This window comes from Acanthochromis polyacanthus, chromosome 7 (assembly GCF_021347895.1).
Source record: "Acanthochromis polyacanthus isolate Apoly-LR-REF ecotype Palm Island chromosome 7, KAUST_Apoly_ChrSc, whole genome shotgun sequence".
In the NCBI taxonomy this organism is placed as follows: Eukaryota; Metazoa; Chordata; class Actinopteri; family Pomacentridae; genus Acanthochromis; species Acanthochromis polyacanthus.
The window spans coordinates 39,683,825-39,707,828 of NC_067119.1; the positions used below are offsets into that span (position 1 = coordinate 39,683,825).

Below are 24,004 nucleotides of genomic sequence, written 5' to 3' on the forward strand. Positions count from 1 at the left end.
TTTGATGCAGTCTCATGACTCATGCCTGCAGATCATCGTCTATTTTTGTCTTCCATTTCCTCGTCCCCAGCTCAGAGTTTTCATTCCACACCGTCATAAAGTTCACTAAGGTTCTACTCCAAAACTTTCTCTCTAAATCATGAATTATTTATGTCATCAAGTTTGGAAAAGAATTTGGAGATTCAGTACGTCACTGATCTCCTTAAAGACATCATAGGCTGCATCTGTAAGGTGACCCATCACTTTAGGTAACATTTAGTGTCAGTGTAGCCTGAATACGAGTTAGGAATAAATACACTACCGTTCAAAGGTTTGGGGTCACCCACACAATTTCATGTTTTCCATGAAAACTCACACTTTTAACCGTTTCCAGCTAGAATAGTCATTTACCACATTAACAATGTCTACACTGGATTTATCACTCTTAATAATAACTCAAAAACGCCTGGGCAGATTCACATGATCTTCATTGGGGAAAAAATGCTTTTCCTTCAAAAATAAGGACATTTCTAAGTGACCCCAAACTTTTCAACAGTATTGTACATTTTACATCAGACTGAAATATTTTCCTGACTTTTGTAAATTCTCAGAACTTCTTTTTTATTGCTGAACTGTTAAATTTAGAAGGATTTGAATGTCACTGTTTGTTAATGCAGACAAGGAGGCTTATCTTATTCAGATTTACCGAAGTGTCTCTTATCCATATAAACTGTTCATGTTAGCTTTACAGTTACAGAATTTTTAGGTAGAAATGAAAAAAAGTTAAGTTTTCATGACCCGAATTATTAAAGTTTGTTTTTTCCATTCAGTTGTCAGGGTTTTTTTCTCAGTGAAAAATAAGGCAGTTGTATACAGAAAACTGCAGATAAGGTCAAATCGTATTATTCCATAATAGGAGAACAATCATTTTCATCATCAGTAAATCTGTATAATATATACCATGTCAAAAATCAGCAAACACAGCAGAACCCTATTTCCTGGAGCCCGTGTTGTCATTACTCTCACTGAGCCACAAATCCAAATCTGTTGATTTGTTATAAAAGTAACACACAAATAAATAGTCAAAATTTAAGAACTTTCAAATCAAATTTTTGATGAATCTACTGCTGTATTTTTACTACCCACAGGTCAGATATTTAATTGTACCATAGCTGTTGTGTATATTTTTTTTTGTAAAATCAACATCAAGATGTGGGGGGAAAAAATTGTAAAACTCCATTTATTTTAGACTCTCTAAAATAAATGGAGCTGAATGTAAACTTATGGCTAATTTGAAATGTGAAAGTCTATTATTTGTACTTAGATAATTCTGTTATTGGCTGTTGTCTTTGTGATATAGCAGTGGTGTGCTAACTACCCTTCAGTCATAGCATCCCCTCATCCGTTACAGCTCCTCACCAATCCACACAGACACACAGGACGATTAAATATAACCCATCTGCTTTACTCTCTTTCAGTATTTACAGATCATATTACAGAAATATTACCTTAGATTGATGGCATTGGAGCCATCTTTTACCTATCAAAAATATACAAAAATAAAATCACATCTGTTTCTTCCTATATCAAAACTGTCGTCAGTCCACTGCTTTTGCTGCGTGTTAGGAAGAGGTAGGTGATTTCCTGTTCCGCTTCGCTCGACGTGTGGCTGGAAATCGGATGAACTCAAAGTGTTTGCTTTGGTCCGTGTTGGGGAAGGCAGGTGGGCCTGTGTGCAGCCTCTTAATGAAGTGGACCTCTCTCTGGTTCTCTCTCGTCCTCGACGCTTTAATGGGCCTCCCTTTCCTGGTGAACCCCACATACCAGCCCTCGTACTCAGCGTTCTGGAAGGCTGTGTAATTGTTCTCCAGTACTATCTCTGTGAAGATACAATCCCTGCTGCGTCCGTTGGCCTGTGAGTGCAGACAGAAGAGGTTTTATGTGTTAACAATGGAAGACACCAGGTTCTGATTAAATGATCACTGGAAGGACTATGTTAAGCTGCTACATCACCAATGTCCAGTTAATTCAATATCACAACTCTTTAAATATCACAGTCTTGAATTTCACTTGAATTTATTAAACTTTTATTTAATCAGGATGTTTCTTGACAGTAGCCCTTCATATTTGGTAACTTCCTTTGGTTCATTTGGTAGCTTAGTAACTTCTCAGTGAGGTGGAGAAGCATGTGGTTTTCACTCAGCCAATCAGCAAAGATTACTCTATGTTACATCACACTACATCGTGGCATTTGACCAATCAGCAGAGGCCTGGAAAGCATCAAACTTTCTCTTTTCTCCAAAAGTGGCAAAAGATGGACTTCCGCATTGCAAACATCAGAACTAACTATGTTTAGTTCACGTAATTCACTCATTTTACTCCGTAAGAAATGTTTGTCAATTTTACAGTGAAAAACTATCAAACAATGACGGTAAAAATCTGTAAACTCTAAAACAGTTTGATGCAGTTTGTGCAACACGAAATCACTGTAAAGAGATTAATCAGGAGAAAAATGTGTTTTAAATTTTTGTTTGTCTTGAAAAAAATACATTTCCCAACTCCTGCACAGGGTTTGATGGGAAAATGCCATAATTTGTCTAATAATACTCCAATTTTTGCATTAAATTCTCGAAAACAATACCATTTATTCCAGTTAAATGTACATATTCTTATATCCGTCGCTTTGGACAAAAGCGTCTGCTAAATGAAATTGTGGAATTGTAGAATTGCAGAATATTGTCGTGCTGATAGTGGAAACATGCTGCAATATTTGTAACGAGTAAAATGGCATTTCTGCATTTATGACATGCAAAAATTGCAGTTTGTTACCAATCAAACATTACCATCAATCATTTTGTGTTAATAACGGACATATGCCTTAATATTTATTCCATCTTTAACCACAATTTTTTGCTTAAAATGCACATACTAAATATGAAATACACTAACTGTTGTTGCTGATAATGGAAAAAAAAGCTGTAATATTGATGTAAATTTTCTAATTTTTAAAAGGTAGAGCTTTTTTTACAGTATAATATGGAATGAAGCATGCTTTGTAACCCTGAAATCAACAATATCAACACATTTCTTTACCGTAAATATAGAAAATGTTTGACCGTAGTTTTACGGCAGCATTCTGGCAATTCTGCTGGAATTTTACCATAAGAACAATTAATTTGTTTTTACAGTGTACGGTTAGCTGTGCTAAGTGATGATATATATACATTTCTTGGAATGTTTTTTTTTTTTACCACTAACGGGCAAGGAATTATATATGGTAACTTCATTGACCTTGAATTTCAACATGAAAATTAAAAAGTTAAAGTCTTGTGTCCCCCAATAACACTTTATGTCACGAATCACAGAGAAGAACCCAAGCAGCAGGCACAGACAGGAGGATGAAATTAACAATTATTTAATGAAAATAAGAACATGGGAAAACTCTTAATAACTGAGGCAGGAGAGAAACAACAAGGAGGAGAAAATAAACTAAACTAAACAAAGGGCGGACCTTAAGGCCGAGGTAAAACTAAACATAAAACTAACTAGATTGAAGGGGAAGGTGGCTTACTGATTGTCCGGGTTATGGAGGACGGAAAAGGGCAGAGCTGACAGAGCCAGTGGGGAATGTGGCGATGGCTGGGAAACTGGCACGATTATCCAGGGGGGCGACAGGGCCCGAGGAACGGGACGTGGCGAAGGTATTCCAGGGGAGAGACTGAGTCCGGGGGGGCGACGTGCAGAATACGGTGAACAACAAGTAGCAGGGTGTGTAGTGTAGTGGAGAGGATGGGTCAATGATGCAGCGCCGGGCTGTGCAAAGAGTCAGGCTTAAATGCTGCACTGATTGTTTATCTGTGTCTGCTGTGATCTCCGCACAGCCGCTCGTCATTAGGCTGATGAGCCGGCTCGCTGCAGCAAGAGGGGCGTGACAGTAGCCCCCCCCCCCCCCCCCCCCCCCCCCCCAAGATGCGCCTCCTGGCGCACATACTACCGGTTGGGGTGCCGGCTGGTGACTTCAGGACTGGCAGGGATTTGGCAGGAGGGACCGCTCCTGGGGGTGGCCCGAGGGATGGGTGGGCTGGGAAAGGGTGGGTGGGAGGGACAACATCAGGGAATGGTCCAGGGGCTGGACAGACAGGGACTGGACAGGTTGGAGCCAGACAGTCTGAAGGGACCGCTCCGGAGGACGGCCCGGGGCTGGACCGGGAACTGATAGCCAGGCCGACGGAAGTCCTCTGGCAGCCGGACTGGGAACCGGCAGCTGAGTCGGCTGGGGTCTTCCAGAGGCCGAGCTGGGAACCGGCAGCAGGCCCGACGGGAACCCTCTGGAGGCCGGGCTGGGAACCAGCAGCAGGCCCGACGGGAACCCTCTGGAGGCCAGGCTGGGAACTGGCAGCTGGCCCGACGGGAACCCTCTGGAGGCCGGGCTGGGAACCAGCAGCAGGCCCGACGGGAACCCTCTGGAAGCCAGGCTGGGAACCGGCAGCTGGCCCGACGGGAACCCTCTGGAGGCCGGGCCGGGAACCGGCAGCTGGCCCGATGGGGATCCCCTCCGGGGGTCGGGCCAGTGGCCAGACCGGAAACCAGCGACGGTGGGACCCCTCCGGGGGTCGGGCCGGTGGCCAGACTGGAAACCAGTGACGGGTGGACCCCTCTGGGGGTCGGGTCGGTGGCCGGACTGGAAACCGGTGACGGTGGGACCCCTCTGGGGGTCGGGTCGGTGGCCGGACTGGAAACCGGTGACGGTGGGACCCCTCTGGGGGTCGGGCCGGTGGCCAGACTGGAAACCAGTGACGGGTGGACCCCTCTGGGGGTCGGGTTGGTGGCCGGTCAGGGGACCAGAGACAGTGGGACCTCTCTGGGGGTGACACAGGATCTAGGGGCCCCTCCAAGAACCGAGCTGGAGCTGGTGGCTCCTCCGGAGGCGGAGCCATAACTGGCGGCCCCTCCGGGGGCAGAGCCGGAGCCAGCGGCCCCTCCGGGGGTGGATCCGGAAACCCCTCCCGGGGCAGGACTGAAGCCGGAGGTTCCTCCCAGGGTAGGGACATAGCTGAAGGCCCCTCTTGGAACAGTGCTGGACTGGACTGGGACGGAACTGAAAGGACTGGAGAGACAGTGGGGACTGACAGGACTGGAGGAACAGGAGGGACTGAAAGAACTGGAGGGACTGGAGGGATTGAAAGGCCTGGAGGGACAGAAGGGACAGGAGGGACTGGAGGGACAGAAAGAACCGGAGGGACAGGAGGGACCGAAAGGACTGGAGGGACAGAAAGGACAGGATGGACAGAAGGGACTGAAAGGACTGGAGGGAAGGCACTAAGCCTCTTCTGGATTGGGGGGAGGCGTTACGCCTCCTCAAGGTTGCCAAGGAGGAGCTATGTTCCCACAAGGTTGCCGAGGAGGTGCCACGCCCCTTCGAGGGTCCAAGGGAGGCGGTATGCCTTCTCTGGCATCGGGGGAAGGCGCTGCGCCCCCTCAAGGCTGCCGAGGAGGACCTATGCCCCCTCAAACCTGCCGGGGAGGCGCCACGCCTCTTCAGAGGTACAGGAGAGGCCTGATGCCTCTTCAGGACCCGGGGGGAGGCGCTTTGCCACAGGGTCGCAGGGGAGGCGTTTCGCCTAACCAGAGCCGGGACGCCTCACCAAGGCTGCGGGGAAGGCGGGATGCCTCAACAAGGCCGCGGGGGAGGTGGACCGCCTCAATAAGGACACAGAGGAGGCGGAATGCCTCGACATGGACAACACGGAGGAGGTGGGACGCCTCGACAAGGACATGGAGGAGGCGGGACGCCTCACCAAGGCTGTGGGGGAGGCGGGGCGCCTCCGGAAGACTGCAGAGGTTGAAATTTTGAATTTCAAAGTATTTCAATGAGTGCCCTTTAAAGGGTAAAGGTCTATTTTCCAAAGAAGACCTTGTCAAGAAGCACACCATCATAGAGTTCTGAATGATTAGAATATTGAGCAGGACAACAACGGACAAACATAGGACAAAGTGCATTAAAACAATCAGTGTAATATATTTTGTTTGGAGGTTTAAATTCTGCCAGTACGACACTACCATGAAGCTGCAGTGTGATGTTGAGGTTACTGCAGGCCAGGATGCCAAACAGAAGAAGGCTGGTCTGTCAAGTTCAGAGCAAATCCAGGCGACCCAGCAGAGCAGCCGTTTAGATGAGCAAGAATTATGGTAGCTGTTCATCAGTGATAGAAAATTCCAAAGGTAAGAAGGGATTTTCCCTGGTACTGCCTCGTCATTAAAAATATACCAGTAATGAAGGCCAAGAAACTAGACCATAAAATACACAGTGATGTGTGCTGGACAGTGAGTTAGATCCAAAATATAACACCAAAAGTCGAGGCAGCAGTGTGTATACAGGTGCATCGCAAGTCATTACAATATTATGAAGTCTGTTTTTGTCCTAATTTAATTAACACAAGCAAACTTTCATGTATTCTTTTTTAATTTCATCTAAAGAAAGATATTTAACGCCTTTTTTGCATTTATGTCTTTATGTCCTATAAGCTGAAAACAGGTATGTCATATTATTAGAATATTTAATTGTGCATTTCATCGACTTACTTTACTTCAAACAGTATGAATACAGTCTATGTCTCAGTACACACAACCATGTGCATAGAGAAGAGTGCTGAACTGAAACTGAAAGTACTTAGCTGGAGACAGAAACCAGGGAGTCCAACGGCAGATAATACACAACACAGATGGGTGAAGAATTTATCAGACAGAGAACTCACCCAACCAGAGAAGGATGTCCTCGCCAAAGGATTGAACTTCGCTATCACCCCACAGCACTTACTGGTTGTGGACCTCGTCACAGCCACAGAATCAGCCATCAAGAAAAACAACCTATCCTCAACAGAAGCAGAGGGGCTAAGGCTAAAGGTAACAGCAGTCCTTTTTGAAGCTAAGGTCCCCCCTTCCAATCTCTCCACCCAAGAAAGGAAGGCAGTGACGACACTGAGCAAGAACCGGAACATCACCGTTCTTCCAGCAGATAAAGGAAGATGCACTGTGATCTTGAACACAACTGATTACCATACCAAGGTAATGTCTTTGCTGAGTGACAACAGCACTTACAAGACCCTGAAGTGCGACCCAACCAGCAGCTACAAAAAGAAGGTTGTGGATTGCCTACAGAAGCTGCAGAAGGAAGAAACAATAAACTGCTTGCAATACCATCGCCTGTACCCTGGGGATGCCATTCCATGCGTATATGGCCTCCCCAAAATTCATAAGGAAGGAGCCCCCCTCAGACCTATTGTCAGCAGCATTAACTCTGTCACCTATAACGTCACCAAACATGTAGCCACTACTTGGCCCCGTTGGTAGGGAAGAATCCTCACCATGTGCAGAACTCAATGGACTTTGTGGAAAAGGTGAGAGGACTGAGATTGGATACAGATGAGACCATGGTATCCTACGACGTCACCTCCCTATTCACATGTGTTCCCACAATGCAGGCGGTGGAAACAGTGACGCAACGGCTTCTACAAGACAATACCCTCAGCGACAGAACTAACCTCAACCCAGACCAGATTTGCCAACTTCTGGACCTCTGCCTGAACACCACCTATTTCCAGTACAGAGAGAGTTTCTACAGACAGACACATGGATGTGCCATGGGCTCGCCAGTGTCTTCTATTGTGGCCAATCTATACTGTACATGGAAGAAGTGGAACACAGGGCCCTGACCTCGTTCAACGGAGAAACACCGAGCCACTGGTTCCGATACATGGACGACACATGGGTCAAGATCAGAATTCATGAGGTGCAAACTTTCACTGAACACATCAACTCTGTGGATAGCAACATCAAGTTCACCAGAGAGGATGTACAGGACAACATTTTGGCCTTTTTGGATTGTGAGGTCCGCATAGAAGAGGACAGAAGTCTGAGTGTTGGGGTATACAGAAAACCAACACACATGGACCAGTACCTGCTTTTTGACTCTCACCATCCACTGGAGCACAAGCTAGGAGTCATCAGGACCCTGCAACACAGGGCTGACAAGTTACCCACAAGTACCCAAGGCCAGGAAAAAGAACACAAACACCTGAAAGGGGCACTGAAAACTTGTGGATACCCTGACTGGACCTTTGTCATCTTTCGCCAATTTACAATCAGGTCCTTTCAAAACTCCCCAAAAGAACTACTCAGCAGACTCATGCTAATGACCACCATTAGCACACAAGGGCTCAGTGACATCTGTGCATTTCAACGACCACCACCGATACTCACAACGACCATCATTGAGTAGTCAGATGAGTTTTGGTATCGGTCGTTGGAATAATGGCCCTGGACACGCCTCACAGAGATTTAAAAGCTGAGGCAACACCAACCACCACCAGAACTGAAGAAGCCTCTTGGATGAGAGGTGAAACGTCTTTAAGGAACTTTCTTAAAGTCCAGTGGATTGATTTAAACTACTTTGGATAACCATGACCTGGATGAATGAGAACCTACACAGACATGCTGAACTGAAAGTTGCACAGCAGTGGAAAACAGCTTAGTATGACATACCATATCTATGATAACATCATAGAATTCTGCTCATATTTTTAACAGAGCCACACTAGAGCTGGTGCTAAGCTAAACTCCAGGTGTTGATAATAGCTTTATATAGAAACAAGAAGTCCTGAGAAGCAGCCTATCAACACTGAAGGATACATCTTGAAAAGTTTCTTTTAATTAACCATGTAAAACATAAATGAAGACATTTCAGCAAAGTTTTGTGTTTGACTTTATCTCAAATTCCTCTAACAGTTCTGTAATTGTTGATTTCATGAGTTAACTACTGTAAAGCAAAGAAAGCATCATCATGAGAGTAACTGTTATGTACCGCAATACACCAATAGTTGGTGTTTGATTTCCCTCCTACACCTCAAAAGCTACGGGCAGGTTTGAAAGGTATGTTGTTAATAATATGACACCATTTATCATAGCCAGAAACTGTAAAGACAAAAAGAATTGTAATATTTTCACATTTTTGACTGTCCTCAAACTCTTACCTGTGGCATGATGCTGTTGGGAAACGTAACCAAATCTAAGCTTGGAATTGGAATATTTCTTCAAAATGAATTTATTCTGCATGTCAAATTTGAAAAAAATGACCACTTAGCATAAACAAGAATATTAAGGAAACAAAAAAAGTCTGCACTCAGCAAATATGAGGCTGTCTGTGACTCAGCTGTGACTGCAGGCTGTGTGGAAACAAGGTAAAAATGTGATTAGTAAGATGTTTATAGTATGTAGAGTCACTTTTTGGGGAAAAAATATTGTACGTTTCATTCCATTCATCCATGATCAATGCACCACTTAATCCTCATTAGGGTCACAGGGGGCTGGAGTCTATCCCAGCTGACTGAGGGTGAAGGCAGGGGACACCTGGACAGGTAACAGTTTATCACAGGGCTACACACAGAGACAAACAATCACACTCACATTCACACCTACGGACAATTTAGAATCACCAATTAACCTCAGCATGTTTGTGGACTGTGAGAGGAAGCTGGAGAACCTGGAGAAAAGCCACGCATGCGCCAGGAGAACATGTAAACTCCATGCAGAAAGATCATGGGAAGGCCGGAACGCAAACCAGGGATCTGCTTACTGGAAGGCGACGGTGCCAACCACTACTCCACTGTGCAGCTATGTTGATTCCATGTTTTTTTGTGTGTGTAAAATAAAGTAAGGATTTGTGGTATTATAACTTGTTAAACGGCACAAAAAAAATCTTCTGAGTTATCTCTACAAAACCCACCCAGGACCTGTTTAGGGGATCAACAGGTAAAGACCTACAAACAGAAACAATTCAGAAAGACCTTGACAGCTACATTTTTGAGGATGATCCAACTAAATCAAGTTGACCATCCCACCCCAGTCACAATCTGTTCAACCTTCTGCCCTCTGGTTGGCGCTACAGAGCACAGAAAACAAGAACAACTAGACTCAGGGACAGTTTCTTCCCCAGAACCATCAGTGCTGTGAACAACAAGAAACATGAACACAATAACATCACAAGGAACACACATCATATGTGCAATTCTTGTGCAACATTCATTTCACATTGAATCTCCACTCACCTCCAAGGACAATATGCAAAGTCACTTTATCAGTATCAGTATGTGCAATTTAAAGCTCGTTTTTTTCTCTATAATAGCAGCTCTTTCTCACTGTATTTTATTGTATTTTTATTGTATTTTATTGTATTTTTATTTATTTCTTTATTGTAATGTATATATTTTTCCAAGCACCAAATGGAGCAGCGGTCCCAATTTCGTTGTATACCCATGTACAATGACAATAAAGGCTTTCTATTCTATTCTATTCTATTCTAAAGAAAGAAAGAAAGAAACTCCATGTGTTGTCTTGTGGTGATCTGGTAGTTTTCTCTGAAGGTACAGTAGGTAATTCTTATCTCTAAACAGAGCAGCCAGTTCCAGCACCTCTAAACCACGATGAGAACAGAGATTTATTACTTTTCATGTCAGCCAGATGTGTGAATCCATCTTTTCCATTTCCATGAAGGAAGTGGAGAGTTGACCTGTGACCAAACACACAGCCAGTGTATGACTGGAGGGAACTTTTCCCTTGTTGATGTCAGCCATGGCCAATAAGACCGAGCGACTCTCACTCAGGCCTGTGATCATTCCTTTTTTCCAGGAGTACATCATGTCCTGGGGTGACTGACAAGTTATGACACTACAGTGACAATGGACTGGAGCTTTACTGCAGCAGCTACTGTGTGTATTTTAGTGGATGTGCAATCTGATCAGCCCTCTGAAGAAGATTTTTTCCATAAGAGATGAATTTCCGCCTGCTGTTTTCCAGAGATGAGACAGCTGCACTCTATAAACTAACTCCAGGGACATATTCTCACTATTGATGCAAGACAGAAATGTACTTATTTACTCATTTAGATAAGTTACATCCAGTTAGTGGTTCTGCTTGACATAAGGATGAATTGTTAACTGAGGTAACTTAATGAAATTGGTTTCATAAAAACACCTTTAGCTCAGGACTTCCACAAGTCCTCCAATTCATACGACCGCATCGGTCGTTTGCACCGTGCACCGGAATACGACCTATGCGGTCGTATGAACGTTTGCGCCCCTACGGGGAAAACGAACGCATTACGGGATTTAATTCGCGAAACGGCTTTTCCGTCGCAAAACGGCTTTTTTCTCACTTTCCCAACACGTTTTTAGGGTTATGGTTAAGGTTAGGGTTAGGGATAGGGACAGGGATAGTGTTAGATAAAAGTTTGTTCATGATGACGTTTCACCTGCGACTCCAGAGTGTCGATATTTACTCAACCGCCAGAGTCGCATAGTCAAAACGTAACACTGGGTCGTAATACGGGCGTGTACAGACGACCTATGTGGTCGTTTTTGGTTTGAGGACAGGCTCCTTGATATGAAGTACATTTGAATTAAAAATGAATTTTAAATTAAATGAAAATACGAGTTGGAAGGACTCAAACTTGTGTTTATGCTACAAATAATTAAGTAAGTGAACTTAATTCCACAAACTCGGCGTAGTTTGCTGGATGAACGTGATTTCAGTAGAAGCTGCCATTACTCTTTTTAATTGTATTTTTTTTAACCTTGGTTTAACCAGATCGGTTCCGTTCAGACACAATGACCTGTTTTCCAAGGGAAGCCACAACAGCAGCCTGAGAAACATTAAAGTTGACACAAACTGTTATGTGGAGATCTTTCTGTTTAGCTGATATGTATAAACCCTACATGGCTGGTTTTTACATCAAGATTGTTACTTCTAAAATACACGTTGCTTAAATCTGCAAAGATCAATGCACTTCCTCCTTGCAACGACAGAACATGAATACTTGATTTAGCCCATTAAGACTTCATTTTGTTTTTACTCCTTTGTTGTAACAGCATTTATTCAGTGCTTTCATTCATTGTAAAGTGGGGCTGCATGATTGGAGGAACACATCTAATTATGATATTTTTGACGGATATTCCGACTTTATTTACAGATTTTTTTAAGTCAAGCTTCAGTTCAATATTTACTGTACTACAGATTAAAAACGTGGCACAATCAAAAGTCTGACTGTCACAGAAGAAAGAAAAAAGATGAAAGAATGAATTAATTAATTAATTTTTAAAGCCAATGTCAAATGTGTGAAATGTTTGAAGCGTGGCTGTTCAAAAATGAGACTGGGTTTCAGTTGAACCAGAGTGCAGCACAAACCACATTAGAGACTGCTCAGTGGGCTACCTTCAACTAAACAAAATATAAATTAATTGCATCATTTAATCTTCTGCACCCCAGAGCCCGGCACTGGGATTGAAAGGTGAGTTATCTTTTATCTGAAATTGACAAAATGACATTATTAATCAGACAGAAGAGTGAAACTAAAGACTTGAACCTTCCACTTTACTGATTAGATCTGATGTTTAGATTACTGTTTGCGATACTTCATCAAAATCGCTTCATTCAATGCGTCACGTCTAAAATTTCACCAAAAATTATCAATTTGCATACACAGGAATCTGTACAAAGTAAAATGAATTGTGAACAGAGAAATGATGCAGCTGGGAGCCATGTAACAAAAAGTTAGGACCTTTAGTGACAAGTGGAAGCAAATTAAAAGTGTAAACAGTACGATATCTACGCCACCATTTTTTCAGTTCTGGTTATGCCTCTGGGAAATGTTGGACACATTGATTCTAGGTTTGGTAGATTTTGTAAAATATTTAATACAAATATTCAAGTTATTTTTTTCTTCCTCAGATGTACGACAATAATGTATACACCACCGTTCAAAAGTCTGGAGTCATTCAGACAATTTCATCTTTTCCTTTTATCCATGTGCTAACATAACTGCACAAGGGTTTTCTCATCATCAATGAGCCTTTCAACAGCATTAGCTAACACAATGTAGCATTAGAACACAGGAGTGATGGTTGCTGGAAATGTTCCTCTGTACCCCTATGGAGATATTCCATTAAAAATCAGCCGTTTACAGCTAGAATAGTCATTTTGCACATTAACAATATCTAGATTGGGTTTATCATTCATTTAATGTTATCTTCATTGAAAAAAAATGCTTCTCTGTCAAAATAAGGACATTTCTGAGTGACCCCAAACTTATGAATGATAGTGTAGAGCAAGAAACATTTTTGAGTTCTCTTTATTTCTACCTACAGTTGTTCTGTTTCCACTGAGGTACATTGCTGTGAAAAATGAGCGCACAGTGAGTTACAGTGTGACAGGTTTAAAAACACCCAGAAACTGTTTGGTGTTCAGAGGGTTACTATCCACACTTTGTATATCCTAAACTGCATTCTTTGCAATTTGCAATTTGCATGATTTCAAATCATGACTTCAATTTGAAATCGATGAATGTTCAGCGTTAGTTTCTGTAGCCAAAAGTCTCTCCAATCACACTACAATTAACGGAATCAGGAAAAGTATCTTTTACCTTTCCAACAAGTTTGCCCTTCCGATTCATGCAGAGGTAGCGTCCACTTTCTGCTCCTCTTATCCTCACTCGACTGCCAAAGGTGTCTGTCTCCACGAAAAGACGAGCTGCAAGAAAGAGAGGAAAGGAGCTGAGGACAAAATAAGGACGGATTTCTATTTCATACTGGGTCTCATTCTGAATGTGAAGTGTTGTTTTCCAGTTTCCCTCTCTCTTGAGCTGACAGTCCAAACTGACATTCTAAACTACTGAAAGTCAATAAGCTGAGTGATTAAACAAATGTTATCACTGACCATTAAAGAGCTGCACTGGAAGCAGACTATACATCCTCGATTGGTTTTATCCTGCAGTTAATCATGTCCATTGGGCATTACAAAGGCCTTGTGTATTGGGCCTGCAGAAACAAAGGACTTGTCCTAATCAGCTGCTAATTCGCCAGACGATGTCTTCATGGCTACAGCAGGGAGGCTGAATTAACATATAAGCATGAAAACACCTCACAGGGGGAGGGATGGAGGGCTGGAGGTGAAACTGCTGGTTGTTACGTCAATCCCCAGCAGGGCTCTGAAGCTATACCGTCAGGAGCCACAAAACTGAGGAGTATTATATACTTCCTCGGAAGAATCTCCTAACATCATTGACTATTAATGCATCTACCAAGCAGAGTCAATTCTTAAGCACAAATGTAAACAGACCGTTAATTAGTCGCTGAATTGAGCTCTCTCATGCTTAAAAAAATAAAAACTAAAAAAAATACAATATAAATATCAGTCCACACTAGCCCCAGTCTGTGCCTCTTTTTTTATTCCCAGTCCATACAAGTTACAGGGAAATACTTAGACTAATCAGGGGTGGCATAGCTCAGTGGGTAGAGTGGCCGTCTTGTAACTGGAAGGTTGCTGGTTCGATCCTCAGCCCATCATGCTCATGTCAAGGTGTCCCTGAGCAAGACACCGAACCCCTAATTGCTCCTGGTGGTTGTGGTTAGCACCTTGCATGGCAGCTCCCACCATCAGTGTGTGAATGTGATGTATCATGTAAAGCGCTTTGGATAAAAGTGCTATATGAATACAACCATTTTAATCTAACTATCATGATGGAAAAATATTCTGGGTACCGAAATGCTTTGAAACCGTTTCCAGGTTTGTTCCTGTATTTCCAAGCCTTTCTCATGAAACAGGTACAGAATCACTGGTGTTGGTGTTAAAACAGCGGACTGGTGTTTGCATCCTGATGAAGATGACAAACGCTGGTCAAGAAGTGAGCCATTTTCATAATAAATGCTCCTTATTTTATAGATTATAAAACACAGTTGTAACCTAAATCTGTCTTATTATGCAATTTTATTTCTATTTCTATTTGAGAGGGTTTGAGGTTACTGGAAATACATTCAATGTGAAGTTCAGTGTTTTTTCTAGGACCTTCTTTATTAAATACATAAAGAAGGAACTCAGGAGACCGATTACCACCACTTGAAATAAATGCATAGGCACAAAATAATAATCCAGAAAAGAAAAAAAAAGCTTTACCTGCAAATGTTGTTTTGATTAATTGTGTTGATATAATAATGTTGGTAATTAAGCATATTAATTTAATACTGTGTAGAATTGAAAGGTGAATTTCTGCATTGATTTTTTTTTTTAAAATCAAATTGAAGTGAATTAATTCAATTGGCTAAATAACCAAATAGTTTGCTTAGAAATTGTCAAAACTCAAAAATGTCAACTGTTGCATCCATTTCCCCCTTTGTTGTCGTTTTTTGATTCATTCCAGAATTAGAGGATATTTTATGTCCCACACATGTCCAATAACCCAGAAAACACTAAAACATGCAGTTGTTGTATAAATGTTCTTGTCCTGAGAACAAATCTAAAAAAAAAAAAAAAACTAGGAGTAAAGAAGGTTTAAAAATATTTTTAAAATACCTGGACTTCTCCCTAAAATGACATTTTTCTCTTGTTCCACCCCTCTGATGATCAAACTGAATCTCTAATAAAACAGTTAAAATTTCATTTAAATCTTCTTTTTACTGGTTTAGTTTTTTTTAATTATTATTATTGATGTCTCTTGTAGTTGAGGGAACATAATATTTTACATAATAATCATTATTCATGGAACGTGTGTCCCACAACATGTTAGCATAACTTTTTTAGGTGGTAGAACAAGAAGGAAACAGTGAATCACATGAAACACTGGACTTAACATCATCAAACAGTTTTCCTAAAGAATGGGCAGGGCAAAGCTATGTCCTCTCTTCTGTTTTTCATATTTTCATCCCATTGTCAGCCTTTGAATGTCTCACTCTACCTAATTTTATCAGGATCAGATTAATTCTCTTGACAGTTTTCCATCAGTAAGTTTGTGTCTTGGTCATGGATTAACAACCCTATTACTGTGATTAGAGTAGGGTTAGCAAACAACACATCAAACATGGAATAAAAATGCTCTCATTGATGTGGAAGCTGAGTAAATGAAGCCTTTGATAGTTTCTTACCTAATGTTGATGGATATGTAGTAAAAAAAAAAAAAAAATGTAAAAGAGAAGCTTTACTTTTCAAACATTTTGAAGTCCAAATGTCCTCTAGTTCTTAATGACCGTGAAGTAAAATCCAACACAAAGCACACTGAGCTACCACATCTCACCAAAACAACTCCACTGTTGCTTCCCACTGATTCTCCAAGTCTCTGGACTCTAAAGGAGGGATGAACACCGTTCTACCAAAATATACTTCCTCTTTTGGTGTTGTGATGAAGGAGTTGGAGACACTGTCCAGCAGTGATAGTTTATTATTGATTATATGGAGCAGAAAGTTCTAAAAGACAAGTTCGTTTTTGAAAAAAATGTTGAAGCCCAAATGTCCTCCAATGTTCTGGAATGAGCCTTTTAAAGAGTAAAAGATTCCAAACTAAAAGGCTCAGTGTGAGCAGTGGCCCGGGCTCCAGCTCTTACCGTACAGGTTCCCGTCCTCGGCGGTGGCGGTGACCCTCTTGCCGTGGATCTGGACGTGCTTCCCGCTGGTGCGGCTGTAGAGCTGGTAAACCCTGACCTGTCTGCGGCTCAGCTGATCCGTCACTGCGCCCTGCGTCCTCACATACTGCTTAAAATTAGGAGACGGGTGATTCTCCCCCTTTTTATGCAAAGGGAAAAATAAAATACATAATTGTGTCTTTCTAATCTGAGATAAAGAAATGCAGAGCCTGTTACAGAATCAGGTAATATTAAACTCCACACATGAAACTAACCATGTCTGACATTCAGAGGAGCTTTTCAGCCTGCCGAAATCCTTTAAAACTACAGATTCTTACCTGAGCGTGACACCACAGCACGAAAAAGTTGAACGATCTGCAGAAGCAACAACAAAGAAATTAGTATAAAGAATTATTTTGCTCATATTGAGAGTGTGCAGCCCACCAGCCTCCTTACATGTAAATGCAGCGCTGGTTTATTCCATACATTCTCCTGCTTAGTTCACCCGATCAACACAGGGATGTTGGAGCAGCTAGATCCCGGACGGATGCGGTAAATTAATCCCTGACCTGTCCATCCACAACACAGACTCTGATGTCCTCGCAGTTATTTGCCCTCACAGCCCTGATCCAGCTGACTGGGTGGTGAAGAGCTGCTCATCGCAGGAGCATACATCCTCTGGAAGCTCAGAGCCGTGGGTTCGTCTTTACATCGCTGGGGTTGGAGTGTGAGACTCCCAGGCTTGGTACGGGCTGCTGGGGTTAGTTTCAGCTTTTGAAAAGCCCTCTGTCTCACCGGGATCCAGCTGCTCACTGGTTAAATGTTAAAGGCGAAAGTCCCTCCCTGAACTCTTTCTGTTGTGGGTGGGCACAGCAGAAGACAGGAGCCCTGATCAGTATTTAATAAGGAGACGCAGATGTGAGGGGAAAACTTTTTTAAGTGGCAAAATAAAAAGCAAGTTCTACATCAGAGACTTGGATTTCAAGTGGTAAATGTACATCTCCTTTAATGTACATCACTGATGAAGTGTATTTAAAAGCGAAGAGCCTAACAGCAGTGTATGGACATGACAGTAAGGTGTTAAAGCAGCCATCCCAGCCTCCCACCATCCACCCTTTTATCTGCTGTTAACTGGTCACACTTCCAGCTCATGTAAGAGGAGCCCGAAACCAATCATGTAGACAAAAGGGCTGTTTCATCCTCTCATCATAAGCAATCGAAGAGAAGAGAAAAGAAGAGAAAAATGGAGAAAAGGGAGAAATACAGAAAAGAATACAAAAGAGGAGAAGAGAAACAAAAAAGACAAAAGAAGAGAAATGAAGATGAGATAAAGAGGCAAAAGAAAAGGAACAGAAAAGAAAGAAGAGAGGAGAATGATATGACAAAAATGTAAGTGTATTTTGGTAGCTGCTGGGTCCAGATGAGGCAAAGTTTGTGAACAACAGTGTAACATGAAGCTTCAAGTGCCTTCACGTCTTGCCCTTCTCACGTTCTCTTGACCCCACCACCACCGTCACCCCTGTCGAGGGCAATAAAGTAGTAAAATGCAGCAGTTAGGCATCTCTGACATGTTGATCTGCTTTTAACTGGCTGACAGGAGCCAGCAGCTATGATTCCACTTGTTGATGTCACGTCTCGCTGCGTGACAACGTCAGCTAATCAACCCATCAGTCAGCCCTCATGTTGTGGAACAACGGTCAATATTATTCCAGTCAGAAACCTAAACAGACACTTAGTATTGTGAGTGATGATTCAACAGCAAGTCTATGTGTCTCTGTGCAGGATCGACATGTTGTCAGTTTACAGCAGTAAATGATCAGCTGGAACATCAGCTGGAATACCTACAGGACCTGCTATACCAAGGAATGAGGGATTCTCTGTAACCTGTTCATTAATTCAAATAAACAGACAAAAGACAGAAAGAAATGAGTGAGCAAACAAACTCATCTGTTGCAGTACTATCAGAGAGGCGTCTGGTCTTCCCAAATTCATTCCACAGCAGGATAACGAGCTCCAACATCTAACCAGAGTCATAAAGAACTATCTTCAGCCCAAACGAGAACAAGGAGTCCTGCAACAGATGGTGTGACCCCCACAGAGGCCTGATCTCCACTTCATGAAGTCAGCCGTCAGTCTGGGATTACATGAAGAGACAGACTGAATCCACAGAAAAACTGTGGATTGGAACAATGAACCCGTCTATTGCCTTGAAAACTGTGTGCAAGTAGAGGCAAAGGATGCTCACACCAAATATTTTCTGGTTTTGCGTTGTAAACCATTGTCATGAGGCATGTCATTGTCCTCTGCACTGTAAATACAACAACAAAGCTGACTGAATCCAGCTCTCCTAATACAGCCTTGGTGTGATCTAATTTGTATTTTATTCATTTCAATCCAATTTAATTTACAAAGCACCAAATACAGATCAAATTGCCCCAAGACGTTTTACACAGCCCATATGCCTGCACCCCTAAAGCTGCCCAAAGGCGACAGTGGCAAGGAAAAACTCCCTTTTAATGTGAAGAAACCGTGAGCAGAACCCGGCTCATATGAGGGGACCCATCTGCTGCTGGCCGGCATGTATTTCAGAGTGTTTACAGTTTTTCTCAGTCATTTTGGTGCATTTCTCGAATCATCCTTGACATTTGCGAAACAGTTCCTCCTTAGTGTTTGTGGGAGATTGATTGCAAGAGACTGGACAAGATTCACATTTACACTTTTACTGTTTGTGTTATAATCTGTTGACAGACCATGTCATTGTGGAACAGAAAGGAGAACAGCACTGAATAGCACAAAGAAAAAAACAAAAGTAGAAACATGAACATAGGATAATCTCCATAGGGAAAACTGTACCTGCAGTGATGTAGGAATTACAGTGCAGTCTTCCTACACCTCCTGACGTTCCATCTGTTGGGCCACAAGTTCTCATCCATGTCATGAACATCTACTCTTGCATCGTCGAGTGATTTCAGAAAACTCTAACCCTTCACGCTTTTCGCTTCATAGTGAAATTCAGTATTCACCTGGGAGTAATTTACCAATTCAGGACAGCTTTTTTTTTTTTTTTTTTTAAATGTAATGGAAATGTATAGAGACATTCTTGACATATTGTGACAACTTGTTCAGACATTTTGCACGTAAAGACTTATGCAATGAACTAATGACTAAATGTTGTGGAGGGTGAGACTATTCAACAGAGACCCATTAGAATACATTTAGATCGACAGGACATCAGCAGCTGATAATGTAGGAAACAGCAGAGAACTGTACAGAATCATTTGCATGAACCAAAGCATTTGCAGCTTGTTCAAAGAAATGAGAAACTGCTTTTTTGATGTGCACAAGTGACACAATGATGTGAATGTTGAACAAGTAGAATTTCAATTCTGCTCTGAGAAATGAACCAAAGCGACTGAGAAAAATTGTAATAATTCTTTTGAATGCCCAGAAGCAGCATCTTCTGATATTTAGACATCAAGAAACTAAAATTAACCAGACACTGAAGTTACTGAGTTCAAAAGTCAGCAAAGAGTTTACTTTGGCCACGCTGGAAACTGTTTCATGGAGAAATGTAACACAGTGCTCAATAGAAGACAAAGAACAAAATACTGAATACAATAACGCAGAAACGGTTTGTCAGCCTAAGGCATCCAACCCTAAAGAAGGAAAAAAAAAACCAGCATTGAGTTTTTAGGGGTTCAGTAAATGAGAAGGGAGACTTCAAAGCTCTTTATGGACAGTCTCCCAGTTTTTTTTAACCACCCTTTTAGCTCCGGATGAGGCAGCGTGTAGCTTGAGATCCTCAGGCAGAAGTCTACGTTCTGGAGTCCAAGATGCAAACCGTAAACAAAAGATCGTGACATAGTTTGAATTGTATGAGGGGATTTAGGGAAAGTATTTTCAACATTTCAGCACCAATATTGGTCATCAGCAAAAAAACATTTTTTCACCAAAATCACAAAATACTTTCACAATTATTACAGACTGAAATAGCCTTACAATGAATCTTTGTTGTGACAAAACAGTGACTAATTATTAATTCATTAATAATGAATGTAATCCAGATTTTTACAAAATGTTAATAGGAGCTGAAATTTAGTTTGTTGCTTCTAGCTCTTTGTGGGAGTTTATTAAACACCTGCACCGGAGAGAGCTGTGCAGAATAACAGCAGCAGCTTCAGTAATTCCATATAATTAGACAGGATCTAATGGCTGCTAGTGAGCTGTCACACACAGCCGTAGTTTATCAGCTACAGTTAAATTATTCGTTACACAGTGGCCGTGCTCAGTCCTGAGCTCCAGCACAGCTGTCTGGGTATTTTTATTTTGCTGCTGGAAAAGTAGTAGTTAGATTATGATGACAGGATCTTATGTGTAAGGTGAATATGTCCAACATAGCGTGGGTCTGTATCACCGTCAATGTGGAGGGTAGTCTGAATGAAGCTGTGAGGAACGCTAACCTAAAAGTGACTTCTGTTTGAATGACAGAACACAGTTACTTTCACAGACTGATGGAGCTGCAGCGTTCTACAGGACATTGTCTGTCTCATGAGGGCTTTACTTACCTTGTGTGCTAAATTAAATTAAAAGCTAACCACTAAGTGTATTGTGTCGAGTTAATCATTTAGCAGCAGAAATGCCAGACTTCCCTTCTTGCCTTTTCACTGGTTTTCAGTTTAATATTGTGCTGCTGTGGGAAGCTGTACATCTGGTAGTACAATGCATTTCAACTTTAGTTTCCAGTGAGAACGTGGCCATGTTTTTTCCCTGTAAGCAGTGATTTGATCTCTTGTGAGCTTGGTGACAACATGGAAGCATTTAAGCAAAGCTTCTCACATTGGCTCACATGAAGTCACAATTCAAATCACTTTTATTATAAACTCCATAGTTTTCCACAGTGATGGGGAGTGCTTCACTGAATAATCACGTTTGGCAGGGATGACCTCTTTGATTTGCAGCTGCAGAAGCTAACAGGGGTAATTTTTTCCTTGATGGTACGGTTGGCTCTCGCAGGGAACACTGTCATCACGATGGAACTCACAGATCTGTAGCTATGCTGTGTTGTCAGCAAGATGTTTATGTAACGGGATATAGAAAGACGGCCTGTCCAGCTCATGAGCAGTAGTCTTTCTGTGTCTGTCAAACAACTGCATGGTACTTCAGTTTTCATTAAAGACACAAAATTCAATTGAAGCATTGCAGATCATGTCAAGACAACAGAAAACAGGACTCTAATCAGACCTGTGGGTTTCACAAAGACTCCACATCAGAAAAATGAAAAGCATAAGGCTTCTCTAGCTCCTCAGTATCATTTCCACTCAAGCTTACTTCCACTGTTATTTATCCTACTTTAGTTTACCAGTTATTTTTGTTTCTTTTGTAAATAGCTGATATTAAGTTGTACAGACTGTAGTTTTTTGATTCACTGAGGTTAGTCTGAGTCTCTCACTTATGTTGCATTTCAGACATCTGGATTTTGAGCTTAATTCTTATTAGTCAACAGTCATGTTTATGTGGTATTTTTAATTAATGTTTTGGAAATTGAAAGAAGACATTTTAATTGAAAAAAGATGTGCCCTGGGTCTTGCCACTTGTTGCCTGATACTGTGGGATTTCTCTGAATACTCTGAAGGTACAGGAGAATTAGAGAAACACCTAAAATCTGTTGTTTTTTTCCCCACCCAACCTTCCATCCATTTCCAGCTGCTTAACAACAGTGACAGCAGGTTTAAGCCTTACTATGCTCTGCTGTGGACATGCACATGGACAGCTGTGGGCACCCCAGATGTATAGTTGTTATTACACTACTTCATAGACTTCATAAACTCACAGTAGATCAGTGTCTGTGTGTTCTACACATGCACAGTAGAGTCAGTCAGTGGCGGCATACATTTTGATCTACACATGGGTGTTCATTGGGGGGTCTGGGTGAACTCTTGCATACTTGGGGAGATGACTGAGTTTAAGTCACATGAACTGTTATGTAATTGGACAAAAAAAGTATGGCCCTTTTCTTTTTTGTTTGCATATCAGAAGAAAACTGCAGGCTCAAACAACTCAGTGGAATCAGTTTCATTCAGCTGAAAAACGTCAGCCATTGAAGTGGGTACGCCAACTCGTTTGACTCACGCATTCAAAAAAAAATTCAATCCCTTAGTTTCAGTAGGATGACAAACTTTACACCACACAGACCTTGTAGACACATGAACACAGAAACAATTACCGGATTTTCCGCACCATAAGGTGCATCCGATTGTAAGGCGCAGTCTTGATTACGGGGTTTATTTCTGTACTTAAGCCATACATAAGACGCACCGTAGTTTTGGGCGTATGCTAAAACAAGGAAACGGAAGCAAAACAGTTAGTTTGGTTGAACTTTTTTCTACTACATATTTAAAAATACACTCACATTATTTTTTGATCAATCTTTTGTAACACGTCCATAAAAGTCCTCATCTTCCATCCATCCATCCATCCATCCATCCATCCATCCATCCATCCATCCATTTTCTTCCGCTTATCCGGCGCCGGGTCGCGGAGGCAGCAGGCGAAGCAGGTCGTTCCAGACGTCCCTCCCCCCAGCGACGCTTTTCAGCTCTCCCTGTTGGATCCCGAGGCGTTCCCAGGCCAGACGAGATATGTAATCCCTCCAGCGAGTTCTGGGTCTACCCCGGGGTCTCCTCCTAGACGGACAACCTCCAAAGGAAATCTCCCTGGAGGCATCCAAATTAGATGGCCAAACCACCTCAAATGGCTCCTTTCGATGTGAAGGAGCAGCGGCTTTACTCCGAGCTCCCTCCGGATGTCTGAGCTCCCCACCCTACCTCTAAGGTTGAGTCCAGCCACCCTATGGAGGAAGCTCATTTCGGCCGCTTGTATCCGTGATCTTGTTCTTTCAGTCACTACCCAAAGCTCATGACCACAGGTGAGGGTTGGAACGTAGATGGACTGGTAAATCGAGAGCTTCGCTTTACGGCTCACCTCCCTCTTCACCACAACAGTTCGGTACAACGCCCGCAAATCATACATGACTTTTGTTTGCATAACCATAAAACAATGTAAAAGAAATAGGTAATAGCTTGAAACAAAATGTCTACTAGACAGCTCTGGACACAAAACAGAATCAGTCTTACACAGCTGAGTTTGCAAAATGACATAGAGAACTGAGGGAATTCAACCTGATGCTATTTAAAGTGTCTCTGTGCCAGTCCTCAGGCTGTGATAGGAAGATCTGTATGATGACAGAAATGCAGACAACTCTCGGAACACAGGAACAGGTGAGGATTTTAGCCATGCTAGCAACATGATTCCAGTGATGGCAATGGTCTATTGGGCAGGCAGCCCACTACTTTGACTGGAAGACTGAAATATGTCCCACCTACTGGGTACATTTCCATGAAACTTGGGTCGGCTGTCACACCTTGTCACCATTAGGTTGTAATTTCTTGGTTGGACATTTCTTGACAACTAATGGATAGATTGTTATGGAATGTGTTTCCAACATTCACATACTCCACAAAATTCATTACAATACCATTGATGATCCTCTGAGTTTTCATCTAGTGCCATCATCAGGTCCAATACTT

The 24,004-nt window shown here is 42.2% G+C and overlaps 1 protein-coding gene across 1 annotated transcript; it reads right to left on the reverse strand.

Moving 5' to 3' along the window:
* Positions 1-1,434: 1,434 nt before the first annotated feature.
* On the reverse strand, positions 1,435-17,234 carry fgf17 (fibroblast growth factor 17). The gene is made up of 5 exons (XM_022209846.2): positions 16,875-17,234; positions 16,757-16,793; positions 16,401-16,578; positions 13,451-13,557; positions 1,435-1,892 (listed from the first exon to the last, which is right to left on the reverse strand). The coding sequence occupies exons 1-5, from the start codon at positions 16,904-16,906 to the stop codon at positions 1,602-1,604; spliced, it is 645 nt and encodes a 214-aa protein (XP_022065538.1). The 5' UTR covers positions 16,907-17,234; the 3' UTR covers positions 1,435-1,601.
* Positions 17,235-24,004: the final 6,770 nt, after the last annotated feature.

Coding starts and splice junctions, on each gene's coding strand:
- fgf17 (XM_022209846.2), bottom strand. CDS start 16,906: ATGTATGGAATAAACCAGCGCTGCATTTACAT. Junction 13,558..16,400: donor CGAGGACGGGAACCTGTACG/GTAAGAGCTGGA, acceptor TCTTTCTTGCAG/CTCGTCTTTTCGTGGAGACA. Junction 1,893..13,450: donor AGGGCAAACTTGTTGGAAAG/GTAAAAGATACT, acceptor CTGCACTCACAG/GCCAACGGACGCAGCAGGGA.